The sequence below is a fragment of the Neopsephotus bourkii genome, unplaced genomic scaffold, assembly GCF_033783945.1.
Source record: "Neopsephotus bourkii isolate Nb327-2 ecotype Australia unplaced genomic scaffold, CSIRO-AGI_Nbou_v1 NB_962, whole genome shotgun sequence".
Taxonomy (NCBI): Eukaryota; Metazoa; Chordata; class Aves; order Psittaciformes; family Psittacidae; genus Neopsephotus; species Neopsephotus bourkii.
Window position 1 is genome coordinate 8,279,715 of NW_026901456.1, and position 14,049 is coordinate 8,293,763.

The 14,049-nt window shown below is 37.2% G+C and overlaps 1 protein-coding gene and 1 long non-coding RNA gene across 5 annotated transcripts in view; one reads left to right on the forward strand and one right to left on the reverse strand.

The window, feature by feature from the left end:
- Positions 1 to 14,049, forward strand: part of PKNOX1 (PBX/knotted 1 homeobox 1) — a 39,990-nt gene that overhangs the window by 8,958 nt on the left and 16,983 nt on the right. The window contains exons 2-6 of one of the 4 annotated variants that reach the window (XM_061359240.1): positions 1,950 to 2,032; positions 5,413 to 5,589; positions 6,525 to 6,627; positions 9,241 to 9,353; positions 10,442 to 10,613. In XM_061359240.1, coding sequence (XP_061215224.1) covers positions 6,577 to 6,627; positions 9,241 to 9,353; positions 10,442 to 10,613 — 336 coding nt within the window. In that variant the 5' untranslated portion in view covers positions 1,950 to 2,032; positions 5,413 to 5,589; positions 6,525 to 6,576. Of the gene's footprint in view, positions 1 to 1,500; positions 1,636 to 1,949; positions 2,033 to 5,412; positions 5,590 to 6,524; positions 6,628 to 9,240; positions 9,354 to 10,441; positions 10,614 to 14,049 lie in introns of all 4 variants that reach the window. The other 3 variants (XM_061359243.1, XM_061359242.1, XM_061359239.1) reach the window with 3 other exon arrangements.
- Positions 5,724 to 6,587, reverse strand: LOC133215305 (uncharacterized). Its single transcript, XR_009726371.1, has 2 exons — positions 6,454 to 6,587; positions 5,724 to 6,372 (listed from the first exon to the last, which is right to left on the reverse strand). It is a non-coding gene; the product is annotated as an uncharacterized LOC133215305 (long non-coding RNA).

Below are 14,049 nucleotides of genomic sequence, written 5' to 3' on the forward strand. Positions count from 1 at the left end.
CCAATGGCTCCTTCTCAGCCAAACCTTTTACTCTGCAGCATCTTTCACTTGTGCTTGCATTTCTTCAGTACCTCTTTAATTCTGACTTCTCATGCACTACCCAGAAACTTGCCTATTTCCAGAGTGTCAGCTGAAGGCTTTCTTCATGGCCTACTTTTCATACATTTAATGTATGAAGAGCTACTTCTTCATACATTAAATATTTCAGACTGACCAGATCTGGCAGCAGTGGCACTGCCAGTTTTTTGCTGCCGTTGTTTCTGAATGGAGGGAACAGGTTTTTCAGATTTGCTGTGGTGAAGGAGTCGTTCCCTATGTCTCAGCAGGCAGGGAAGAGATAACCAAAATTTACCTGGCAGTGACCTACATTCAGAAGATGCTGTGAATAATGAGAATTTATCTATTTGAAAATAGCCCAATAAGTTGGGCTGTGTGAAAATGATTATCAAAAATGATTATCAAAATTGCAGAAGATAAATGGCTTGTGAAGAAGGGAGGAAGAAGGTACACTGCTTCAGAACAGAATTAAGAAGCTGCAGAAATGAGAAAAGCCCATTCTTTGGGGACGTAGGTCTTTAACAGTTTAAGAGAATGGTAAGAACTTTTAAGATGTCGTCTGCTCCTTGAATCTTCAAGACCGTGGCTGTCAGTTTGAACTGAAATTTCTAGCTCAATATTTAATCTCTAACCAATGCTTGAAGCTTGTAACTCATCAGAGTATCTTCCCTATTCTTTTAGAGCTAGGTTTCATGAACCAGAGATGGCATATATGCTGAGTGGCCCTTAGCGTTTTGCTTTTCTGTGAACTTGTCTGAAAAACATTACTTCCATACTACACATGGATAAATTTTGGTTCTCAAATCCATTTTTCAAAAATGTTGGGGTTCCTTTCATTGCAGTTGACAGAACTGGAAGTGCAGGAACTTCATCTGTGTGAGAAAAAGCGATAATCTGTTTCAAGATCTCAGCTGTGTGTTTGTCCACCATATAATTTCAGTGGCCTTTTTGCAGCGTTGGTGTCTGGAACTTCCCTTTACATAGCTTTGCTGGCTTTTTTCTAATACTTTCCAGCAATTGCGTTTTTTTTAAATGAATTTTCACAGTGTCTGCTACTTCGCTTTTGCAATCATTACTGCTTTTTAAAAGTTGTATATTTTACAAATATATCAAGCAGGTGCTATTAAATGTGATTAAAATAATTATAAAGTTAAAAAAAAAAATTACCAGTTTTAAAAACTGCTGAATAATCCTGTTGCAGAACCTGTCTTCACAGCACATGCGACCCTAACAGTGGCTCATGCCCTTCCTATAGTCTGTTAGTTTTATATCAAGTAGTTGATTACTTGGTCATAGCCCTTGTTAGAAAACATTCTATGGTAAAATCAAAGCATGATTAGGAAGGAGATTTAAATAAATAGATAAAAAAAAGACTTTCACCTTTCTTGGTTTCATGCTCAATTTTTACAACACTGAGGAGTTACAGCTATTTGCATTTCATAGTTTTATTTTTGGGATGTGTCTTGTCTAGTCTAAGCAGACAGACACTGAGCCAGAGACTAAAATACAAAGGTTGAACTACAAGCAAGTTAGCAGTCCTAATGCAGCCTTCTGCTAGAGGTGTCAGCAAAGACAAAGGTAAATATGGCAAATGAATGAAATAAGATGGGGGAATGCGCGAGTAATAGCACGAGTAGGTGTGATTAGAGATTATTAAAATTAAACACCCCTCCCCCCAAAAAAAAACCCAAAATCACACACTCACACACAAAAACACCAAAAAACCAACCAAACAAAAATTGGATTTGCAAAACATGTAAGCAAGCAAACAAAAAAGGCTTGTCAGTTTCAACTTGGGGGTAATAAACCGTAATGTTTTCTTTGGTCATACTCAGTCTCAGAAAGTAGGTGCTATGTTGTTGTCTCCTGAACATTTCTCTGTTGATTTTTAGGTTTCTGTTGTCTACTTTGTACATCAGTGGGATCACTCTACTGGAACAAGATAATGTCATCTTCAACCCACTGAGGGAAAGGGGTGAGTTTTCTCACATCCGATATTTTATCTCCTTTAAAAAAGCAGTGTGCCCTGGAAGCAAATATCATTATGTTTTTTGCTGAAAAGTGAAGACTGTTCTAGATACTTTTAATGTGTCAAGCAGGCTTGCTGTTTTGATTTTTTTTTTATTTTTAACTTTGTATGTGAATATAGGGGTGCATGTTATAGAGCAATGAATGAACAAATAGCTGAATCTGCCAGTCGTTCATTTCTTTGTGAAGGACTTCAAAGGAACATGTATAGGGGAAAATTAGAAGGAAGGATTACTTGTTAACAAGTCTGGTAGGTAGTTTCTTCACCACCCTAAGACAGTTAGTGGTTAGTTTATACCCTGAGGCATAACTATTTATATCTCTTACAAACATCTGTTGTAGCTTGTATATGTTAAAAATGATATTACTGAAATCCAACAGCTTGGGTTTACCTTATGTTAAAGTTACTGGGTGGTCCCTTTGCTCTTAATTATGAAGGAGTAAGTAGAGCAAGTGAGGAGTGATGTATGTTAAAGTTATCACTTTGTGTACATGTTTCATCTCACCTTTAATCTCTTCTCTTTGATATTCCTTAACTTGCAACAGTCTCCACATTTCTAATTATGATTATTCCTCTTAATTTAGTTTCCTTTCTACTCTGCGTTTTACCTTCATACTTATTTTTATTAAAGGCTTTTTATTTTTTTTTTCATTTCACTTTGTTTTCCAGAACACAATGCTTTTATGAATTCCCTTTTGCCAGAGATCTCAGTGGAGTTTCTGATTGCAGTTTGTGCATCAGCTTCCAGTTTACATGACCTTAAACATTTCCTTGGGTTTTCCTCACACTTTGTTTTCAAGATAAATAGAATCAGAGTTAATTCTGTTCTGCATGAAGCAGGCTGGCTCACTTTCTCACCCTTGGGTTATTTTTGTTATTTGTAACTCTTTGACTGTAACACAGATGCACCGTTCTACTCTCATTTACTCTTGATTTCTTTAACAAAAAATAATTGACATTTTTAAAGCTAAGTTGTTCAGAAGTCATGTGCTCTTAGGCTCACTTCAGATACCGTAGGCTATATAGTATTGGGTATAGCTGTGCTGGTTAAAGATGGTCCTGCTGTGAGTTGATAATCGCCACACATGAGCAGAAATTACCACACTAATAGGTCAGCCAAGAGCAGGGGTTGTATGAGTCCACAGCAGTGTGCTTCAGACAAAGTCAGCTGGTTTACATCACAGCCACCTTTAACAGCGGGTTGAACTAGCCTAGCTGACTTTGTGTAAAACGGATCAGAAATGATTCACATGTTCTGTGTGCACAGTGGTAGAGCTGTGGAAGTAATTAGCTCTGCCAGGGTGGCACTGATAAACATCTGGGTGCGATACCAGCTTCATCTAGCATCATTGCTTGCAGAATGAACATCTGCTTAGGCTGTGTATCTGTTAACTAGAACTGGGTGCTGTAGCCTAAATTAGGTTATAAAAGCCAAATGTGTAAATACCTTTTCAGTTACTTTTCTTACAGTTTGATGTAGTTTGTTTCTTACCAGTACTGGGTAATGAGGAGATGTTTCTCTTTACTGAACCAAAGTAATTCCTCAGTTAATTGCCTCAATTTAAGTATGTGATTAGCTTAATTTGTTCTTCTTGATTTGCAGTAGTTGTCTTCACTAAATCTCATCAGTTGTTATCTTGCCTAATAGCTTAATCTTCTACTGTAATTATAAGTCAGAGGTTAAGCTTTTACAGGAAATGAAGGATATACCCATGTAGAATTCTTTTCAGCTGTTCTCCTGGATGACAACAGGACAAAAGTCCTTCTTGATGAAATAATCTATGGATCTAGCTTTTTCATTCTTTGTGTGGCCTGAGGGACATCCAGATGTGGAATATCTTTTCCTTATGGAAATCTGGAAGGAAGGGTTGATCCAGTTTGTCAGATTCTCCAGCAATTCTTGCAATGTCCTACTGTCTTCACCAGTTTGCATTTGTTATCTTTGTTGCTTCCCTCTTTGTTGCTTTGTGTGTCACTAATCTGATTTCACATCCTTGCTAACTCTTAAGACATTTTTTCTCTTCCAGGACTGTTTTACCTCTTATTTCCCCACCTGTGACTAAGAACTTCATCTTTCTCCCACAGCCAAAAAGTTTCTTTAGCCACATTTTGTAAGGAACTTCTTCAGCTTCTAAAAGAATTATTTTGCTGATCCGTTCTACTTTTAATTTGAGAGTAGTCTGGTCTGCTCTTTGGATATCACAGTCAGAAATTAAATGTGTGCCTTTTGAGAAGGAAGACAAGCAGCATTTTGTATGTGTCCATTCATTCTGTTTGTATAGAAAGACACTAATGCCCCAGTTGCAAGTTAGCATTTTTTTAAAGAAAATAAACGTTTAAATGTAAAACAAATGCTTACAGGACTGATGTTTCAGAATGTACCCCTCTTAAAGTATTTTGAGAGATAAATCAGCATTTACCACAGGAAAATGAGGTAACTTTAACATTAATGATTTATAACTATATATAAAAAAATCTGAAGTACTTCTGTCAGTGAGTGGATGTATGTTGTTCCTTTTCTGTGAAGAAATCATGATTTTGGAGTTTCAAAGAAAGAACTACGACAAATTAGAACCAGAAAATACTTTCATTAAAGCTATTAGGAGAACTCTGAACACAGTCTTTACTCTTTTACTCTGTAAATCATATTCCTAAGAAAAATATACTTTAGCATAGGAGTCCTCAAACTGTAGCGTACCTTTTAGGTAGTATTCCACAAGCTACTTCAGATGGTATGTGCATGTTGTCTACAGATAGCATCTTGTTCAGCTCTGCAAGCACATGACCCAGTACCAGAACCAAGATCTGTTGTCTGCTCATATTTGTGGTTCTGAAGATGCCTTTGCATGTGTAAAAGGGCAGTCTCCCCAAGAGTGTCAGCTCAGTTTAAGCATGAGTGAGTGAAAGTCAATAACCTAATTTTTAGAGGAGGTCATGTTTACGTCATCCTTGTGGATTTCTCTGGTCTTCAAAGCTAATTAAAAAATTAAAAATCTATGAATGAACAAATAGATAACCATTAGGAATTGAACTGTGGCTAGAACTTGATGCGCAGTAAGGCTTGAGGCTTGTCCCAAGAAGTTAGGTTTGTCTCTGTGCTTGAAACCATTAAACAAAGAAGAGGATCCTGAAATTTCTTCTGTCTCCTAAATGAAACATGTACTTGAGACTGTTATCTGTGCAGGGAAATACCCAGAAATGTAAACATTGCTATTCAAAATGGTCACATACTTTAGTAGTATGCAGTAGTGAATGAGAGTTTTAAAAATAGGTTTAAAAAAATGTAATGTTTGAACACATTACAAAGAAAAAAGGTTTTCTTTCAGATCTGAAACTGCTGAGAACACTGTAACTTAGTTCTTCGATACTGATATAAGTGGAGAGAGCAGAAAACCTGGAATTAATACCAGGATATAGTATTTTTCAAAATATGAGCTATGTTTTCTTTTTTTAATATGAGTATTTTTTATAGTGGCTAAACATTAGGACTCCTACATGTCAAGGTAAATTGACTTCTGTGGTAATACTTAATGGTAATAGCCTAATGAATGATGTGATTTCAGTTGCTAATCTGACAAGAAAATGAAATGTAAATTAGTAATATAATGAATAAACTCTATCAATGTGCTATGCTAATTTTTATTTTTTTTATTACTTAATGTCTAACTTGGAAAAGTGTTTAACTCATTTGAGCACCAAACTCTAGCTAATGCTTAGAGTTTCTCACTTGTGCTATAAATCCTATTAAAAATAATATTTCCCGAAGTATCAAATGTCTATGAAAATGAGACTTCTGAATTCCTAGGTCACTTTTGAAACTATACAATCACATAGGCCCAAGTGTTTAAAAGTTGTTAGATACTAGTCTATTCTTTGTTGAGCCTTAAATCGCTGGTGTCAGAAGCAATTTGAGACTTTGGTTTTCTAAAAGTAATTTCAGGCCTTAATCTTAGAATAGGATTCCTATAAGTAAATAGGGTATTCCTAAATACTTTTTGCATTTGGTTCATGGTTTGAGGTCTATTATTATTTCAGTTACAGTAATGGCTCAATGTCTTGTTAGCCTTCTCAAAACACAGAAATGTAAATCTTTGCTCTGTCCTAGATTTTTATGTATTACTTTAGAATAACTTAGATAAGTAGCACAAAAATATATGCTAAAGTTTATTTGAAGTTTGTAAAAGAACCACAGCCACTTATTAAAAATCTTATGTTAAAATATAAAATTATACAAGGATCTTTTTGCTGATGAAATGTTGAAGCATTTGACCAACTTGATCATTGTCCTCCCTCCCCGACACTGAAAAATACACACCTAATTATCATTGCCAGGGTCGCAGATTTTTGGGGGGGAAGTGTGCATAAACCTTTATATTTTCATCTTTTATAACTGGATTCTAAGTTGTCATTTTTGTAACTGACTTTTTTTTTTTTTGAAGAATATTTGTTCATACTTATGATGATTTGACATAATTAACGTATTATTAACCATGATGGCAACACAGACATTAAGTATAGACAACTATCAAGATGGACAACAGGTAGGTGTGATTTTCTTTCTCTATGAACTAAATACAGTTAGCAAGAAAAAATAAGGTAGTGACTTTTTCCTTAGTGCCTGCTTTGGCATTCTTTTAAGCATCTCTTCTTGTTTGCATAACAAGATCTTGAAAGTGATAAGCAGTTATTTAGTACCTCTTAACAGCTTTGCTAATCTTTGCATGACTTTGATTAACTTGTGAAAGAATGGTTAGATAAGAGGTTTTCTTCTGAATCTGCTCTAGGTCACTTGTGTGATGTAATGCTCCTATTTTTAGAAAAGTCAAACGGGCATCCGTAATACTTTGTAGATGATATTTCAGTGTTATTATGTGTCTGCAGTTACAATAGATGGATGACACTGATGCAGTCATAGACTTTTTGGCCTTGATCAAGTGAAGGATAAATTTAGTTACCTAGAATTATATACTACTTAGACTACACTGAAGTTGATGTAGTTATGCTTCAGGCTGAAAACTGGAAAAATACTTAATTTAATATTAATTAAGCCATTGATAAAATAGCTAATTAGGAAGCTGGTCAGTGGGCTTCCAGTTTCTTACTTACAGTAACAGCTAGAATAGTGAAACATACTCCCATATGTTGTGGCTGTGTTGTTTCTTGATTGTACAACAGGCTATATATTGCAACTGTTTGAATTGCTACATTAAAATACTGTTAACTGGAGACAAGTAATGCAGTGGCCGGTACTCTGAAGACCCTTTTTTACGTTACTGTATGTCAGCCCTAAGCAGTAAATACAAGTACTTCTGTGAGCAGGTGGAAATAGTGGTGAACAGTCAGAATTAAAAAAAAAAAGGGCAACTTTTCCCATGTCTTATAAAAATGTGTTTACCTGAATGCAATCTGGGATTCTTGATTTTTGTTGTTGTGTGCTGCTTTTATTGCAGTTCGCATTTCTGTTCTCTCACCTACTTTACATCTTTTATTTTATTTCCCCTTGCCATCCTGTGACAACACATCAGTGAAAGTAATGCATCTTTTTGTAAGGAATGGATTAGTAGAGAGAATTTTATTTCTATTTGTTTTGTATTTTAAGTTCTGGGTGAGCTGGGGATGGTAATTTGGGTGCCTGCTGCTTTTGTATTTTGGAAATGGCCCATAGAAAATAGCTTGAAGTTTTAAGTGAGCTATTTCCCGTAGTGAGATGGAGCCCTAGCTGAACATGCCCTCTTCCTTCAAACTCTGTAGATGTATGGCTCAACATTTACAATCACTTGTATGAGTCATCCTCTTTATTTTGCTCCTCCTTTGTGTCATTAGCCAAGAAATTGTTCCATTATTTGCATCTTTTTTGCAAGCATTCTGGTTTAAAAATTATCTATGATTGATGAAGAACAGCTTTGCAAGGCAGGCTGCTCTGTTGGGTAGGATATGCTGGCATTTTCTCACTTTCTGATAGTGCTAGGAGATGGCTTGACATCCTCAATGGCTTGACATCCCCAATTCTGTCAGAGTCAGATCCTCTAGTAGTTTCTGGAGGCCAGCCCTCCTCTTGGAGAGTTTCTGTGGGTGATATGATGTGTACATTTCATGGGAAAAGAAGGCAGAGAATTGCATTCTGTACATTCCCTTTCTGCAGGTGTCAGTGCTGTCTCTCTCATGGTATCTGTACACTGTCTGTCCTCTACTTGAGACATAACATGCTAGGATTAAAGTAATAAAAAAGAAGATTGCAGGAAGTTCTTTGTACAGATGTTCCCAGTGCTCCAATAGGAGCCTGGGTTGGGGGCAGAAACAATGGTTTTCACAGGTCAGGTTACTTTAAGACCTTTTAGTCCAAAAGATAATTAAGGCGATTTAAAAACTACGCATTTAAATCATCTCAAAGGCATTACCAGCCATTTATTGCAATTTTGGAGCTACTCTGTAGAAGTTGTGGCTCTATGTTGTTTTTCCAGTGGTGGGAGATTGTGTAACTTATTAAATGGATTTATGGAAGTAGTTACTGCTGTCTTCTCCAGTAGCTTGATATTCCTAAAATAATTGGTAATTACAATATGTAAATGTGAGTGGTAAAGGTCAGGGAGGTTATGCTTCTGAAGATTGGAGAGACACAGAATACAGAGACTATTTCAGTTCTTTGTAAGAAAATACACATTTTAATGGACAAGAGACACATCAAAATCTCTTTTCTTCAGTATCCTGATACAATGTACAGTAAGAAATAAGGAAAGCCAGAGTAGAAACTTACCATTCTGTTGCTTGCATCCAAAAGGATTTTTATGCAGACATCCCATCATTTTTTTGGAGCAATGTACTGTATGTAACCTGTATTCCAAAGGTAGACACTTTGGAGACAACATGCTTTAACAGTTTATTGCTATCTGTCATTTCCATTTTAAAGCTGAGTGCTGTCATTCCCATTTTAAAGCTGAGTGCTGAAACTTGAAGTGACCTTTAAACTACCCATCAAAAAGTGTCAAGGATTAAAAGAGGGGTTTTGTTACTTCTGCAGCTTTTCGTGCAGCTGCCAAGTCATACCAACCTTCTGGCAATTTAGTAGCCCTTTGCATTGCTATTTTGCTAGAAAACAGTACACTTATTTTATGTCAAGCATGCAGGCTTACTTATAAATTACTCTTTTTCTACAGATGCAAGTAGTAACAGAATTAAAAACTGAACAAGATACTGATGCAGAAGGGGTGAGTCCTGCCCCAGTAGAATCTCAAACTCCAATGGATGCGGACAAGCAGGCCATTTACAGGTAGTAATGGAATCGTGTTCTGTCTTTTGAAGGGTAATAGAGGATTTTTTTTTTTTTTACTTTTTTAATAAATAGCTTAAAACTAGGTGCCTAGCTGTCTCAGTAGCTTGCAGGGAAAGAATGAGATTAAATTAGCTTCACTGTGAGTCTTCAGCCAAGAAAAAACCTTCCCTTTATTATAGGATTGTCCAATTTCAGCATCGTTTTAAAGGGTATTCTAAGGGTGGCTGCCATTAAAGCGACTCAGACTTTTGAACTATGGTCACTATTTGTTACGCTGCAGTTTTTAATCTTTAATGTGAGATTTTATTTTTATTCTAATTAGGTCAATCTTTACCCTCTTTTCTTTAGGAATAACAGTCTATTGCCCAGTAATTAGCTCAAACTGGACTAAATGTTGATGTATAAATACAGTAATTTGAGATTTTCCCATGTTAAGTGCTGTGTTAAGCGGTATGCCTAGTTTTGATGAGGTTAAGTGTTCTCTCACTTTAAGTGCTTTATAAAGACATAAGTATTACCAGTTTGCATGTAAAAAAAAAAAAATCCTAGCCAAAAACCTGAAGCAGAAGGATGTATCCATTCATTTTCAGACTTGTGCTAACAAAATCATCTTCTGCTCTGAGCATGATTTCATAGGAGGCCTCTGAGTACAGTACTAAGAACAGTATCTATGCTGTAAAGTTGTGATGTTTAAGTATGGGCCACATTTAAGAATAAATGATTTTTATCAAGAGTTTTAAATCTACATTCATTCTATCTTAAATCCTAATTCTAATCTACTGTATTAATGTATTTCTTGCCACTCAGTTATAGTGGGTTGCGATTGTTCTCTTTATTTAAGTTTACCTGTTTTACTGCTTTATTTGCCTCTAGACTATGTGGTTAAACCAAAATAAAAACAAAAAACCAAACCCACACTTTCATCATGTTTTTCTGTAGCTTGTGGTATTCTTTGCAGTCTCTTCCAAGGCTTGTCTTTCTGTTTCTCACATGAATGACTGTACATTACATGAGGTAGATCTTCCTTTTCAGTGGTGTACACAAAAGTGAAAGTACTTATTCATGTATTTTAATTTTTATTCTAGGCACCCACTATTTCCCCTGTTAGCACTATTATTTGAAAAATGTGAACAATCTACACAAGGCTCAGAAGGCACAACTTCTGCTAGTTTTGATGTAGATATTGAAAATTTTGTAAGGAAGCAGGAGAAAGAAGGAAAACCTTTTTTCTGTGAAGATCCAGAAACTGATAATTTGGTAAGTATAAACTGTTTATTTCTGAAACAATCATCACATTCGCGTCTTCTTCCTAACTTCTGATCTCAACTGGTACTTACTGTTTCTCCTCAAATTTTTCTTCCTACAGAAGATTCTTCTTTCTGTTAATGCTGAGAAACATTTATTTTATTTTTTTTTTTTTTAGGTTATTCTGACCTCTTTCTTTTTCCGCCTTTTATCCATAAACTTACATTGGGCCCTTCACAGTAGCTTCCCATTCTAAACTGGTTGAGGTCAGTGTATTAGAGACAAAAAGAAACACATGCTTGCAGTAGCCAGGTTGACTCTACAAATCAATTTTAGAGTGTCAGGTGTATAGACAAACTGATAAAACATGGACTAGATAAATGAGCAGTGAGATGGACTGAAAACTGGGTGAACTGCGGGGCTCAAAGGATTGTGGTCAGCACCATGAAGAGTAGTTTGAAAGCTAGTCATAAGCAGTGTACTTCAGGGGCTGATACGGAACCAATACTATTTAACATCTTCATTAATGACTTGGATAATAGAACAGAGTATACCTTTGGCAACTTTACATACGTTGCAAAACTTGACAGTGATGACTGTGCCATCATTCAGAGGTACCGTTGTGGTTTAAGCCCAGCCGGCAACCCAAAACCACGCAGCCACTCTCTCACTCCCTCACTTCTTCCCCCCATACCCGGAGGGATGGAGAGGAGAATTGGAAAGAATGTAACTCCCATGGGTTGAGATAAGAACAGTCCGGTAACTAAGGTATAACACAAATCACTGCTGCTACCACCAATAATAATAAAAGGGAAATAACAAGGGGAGAGAATACAAGCACTCACCACCTGCTGACCGATACCCAGCTTGACCTGAGCAGTGATCTGGGCCTTCTGGGTAAATCCCCCCCAGTTTATATACTGGGCATGACGTGCTGTGGTATGGAATACTGCTTTGGTTAGTTTGGGTCAGGTGTCCTGTCTCTGCTTCCTCTCAGCTTCCCCTCCTCCCTGGCAGAGCATGAGACTGAGGAAGTCTTTGGTCAGAGTAAACATTACTTAGTAACAACTAAAACCATCAGTGTTATCAGCATTGTTCCCAGGCTGAGAGTCAAAAACAGCACTGCACCAGCTACTAACAAGGAGAAAAACGACTGCTACTGCTGAACCCTTGACAGGTACTTCGTTTCTTTTGGAGAAATGGACAAACAGGAATCTTACGGAGTTCAACAAAGAGAAATATCAAGTCCTGTAGTAGGCAGGAGTAACACCATGCACTAGTACACTTTGGGGACCATCCAGCTGGAAAGCAGTTTCACGGAAAGGGACCTCACAGTCTTGGTGGACGCCAAGCCAGATATGAGACAGCAGTATGTCCTTCTGGCAGTGAAATTCAACATACTTGGGCTGTGTTAGAAAGAGCTGTAAGCAGGTCAAGGACCATGATCCTTTCTGCCTGCTTTGCAATAGTGAGACACATCTGGAGTGCTGGGCTCCCCACTACTGGATGTAAGACACACATACTGGAATGAGTCCATCAAAGGACCAAAAAGACAATTAGGGGACTAGAGCATCTTTCATGAAGGAAGACAAGCTCAGCAAGCCAAGACTGTTTAGCCTGCAGTAGTAAAGGTTTGGGGAGATAGCAGTGTATCTAAATACATAATGAAGAAATAAACAGAACAGACTGTGTGACTCTTCTCAGTGGCACCCAGTGAAAGGGCAAGAGGAAATGGGCATAAATCGAAATACAGGAACCTTCATTAAAACAAAAAAAACCCACTTTTACTGTAAGGGTGATTGAATACTGGAGCAGATTGTCCAGTGAGTTTGTGGAATCTCCATCCTTGGAGACAGTCAAAACGCAACTGGATGCCTGAGCCACTTGCCCTAGTTGATCGTGCTTTAGGTAAGGGGGTGGATGAAACAGTCTCAGAGCTATTTTGTGGTTTCTGTGAGACTTCAGAGATTGGTTTGCCAATGCTTCTGGTTGTATACAAGAATTTCCTCAGATCAAGTTTGCTTTGGTTGTAGATGGGTCTGCTGTGTTCAAATAGTCATTCGTGCCGGTCGACCTGTTTGTGACTTTAGCGGTGACAAAGTCTCTTGGTTTATGCGTTATTCACCTTTGGGCTGCATGGACCTGACTGATCTTACTCAAGATGGATGAGGAAGTATTTGTTTATGTCTTGTATTCCATGGCTGCTGAGGTCAGTACTGTCTTAAACTGGAAACACATTGCAAAATCAAAAGTCTTTGGCATGGAACTCCTGTCGTGTAGTCATATTGTTAGCTATGACTTTCTATTACTAGATACCAAATGAAACTTGAGTGCGACTTCTCTTCTGCCTGTCCTGAAGGCTCAGGACTCTGAACAGCTGACGCTCAGACAGGTTGTTCATTTTGGCAGAGGCAATAAGAAGAAGATCAGAAGAGTTTCTGTCAAGTTGTGGAACAGCTAGTATGATTTTCAGCTTGAAATACTGGTGCTTGCACAGAGAAGGCTGTAGCTGGGCATTTTTTTCTGCCGTGTGTCACACAAATAATATATTTTTTATATATATTTCAAATCTCCTTATAGTAAAGAGGGATTGTAATATTGTGCACTTTTGTTATGTCTTCTGTTCTTGCTGTTCCTCCTTTTTTTAACTCCAATATAAGTCAACCATCCCTTTGAAAGGAGAAGGTAGTACAGACTGCTAATTGGAATGAGCCAGAAGGGTGGAGCAGGTTGGCCTGACAACCAGTTGCTTTCCACCTGTGCTCTAATCTGACCCCAGCAGAGTTAAATAAGGTGTAAATGCTTGCTTCATAGCAGTCATTCAGCTTGGAGCTAAACTGAGGTGAATTGAATATTATAGTACTATAAAGAGCCAAATTCAAGTCCTGTCCAAAATGAGTCGCAGGCTTGTGTACAATAAGGCAGTTAGCCACTAATTCAGGTTTTTTTTGTTTTTTTTTTTTTCCATTTGCTTATTTTGGAAATGGCATATAGAATTCAGCTTCACTGTTTTTGTGATTGATCTTAAACTAATGGCTCAAAAATAGCAGAATATCATTTCAGGCTCCATACTGCCTATAGACTAATTGACTAGACAGCACTCTTCACTAGAAATTGTGAAGGGTCACACTTATTGTCTGTAGGGCCTCTTATATTCCTGGCAATGTTTGACATTGCACACTCGCTTGAAATGCATTGCATATTCCAAAGAAATAGTTTAATTTTCATCCAGAGAATGACCTAATGTTAATCTGGATGGCACAGGCATTAGATCAGTTTGACTAGAAAGGACATTCATTAAGAGGAGTGTATGGGGTTTTTTCTAACTTGAGTAGCTCTTAGTAAGCTACAGTCTGTATTACCTTGTTGCTTTGGTATTACGGTTTCCATTCTAAACTAATTGGTGGTTTCCTGCATTTGTAGTATAAAGGAGTTTGGCATGGGGCAA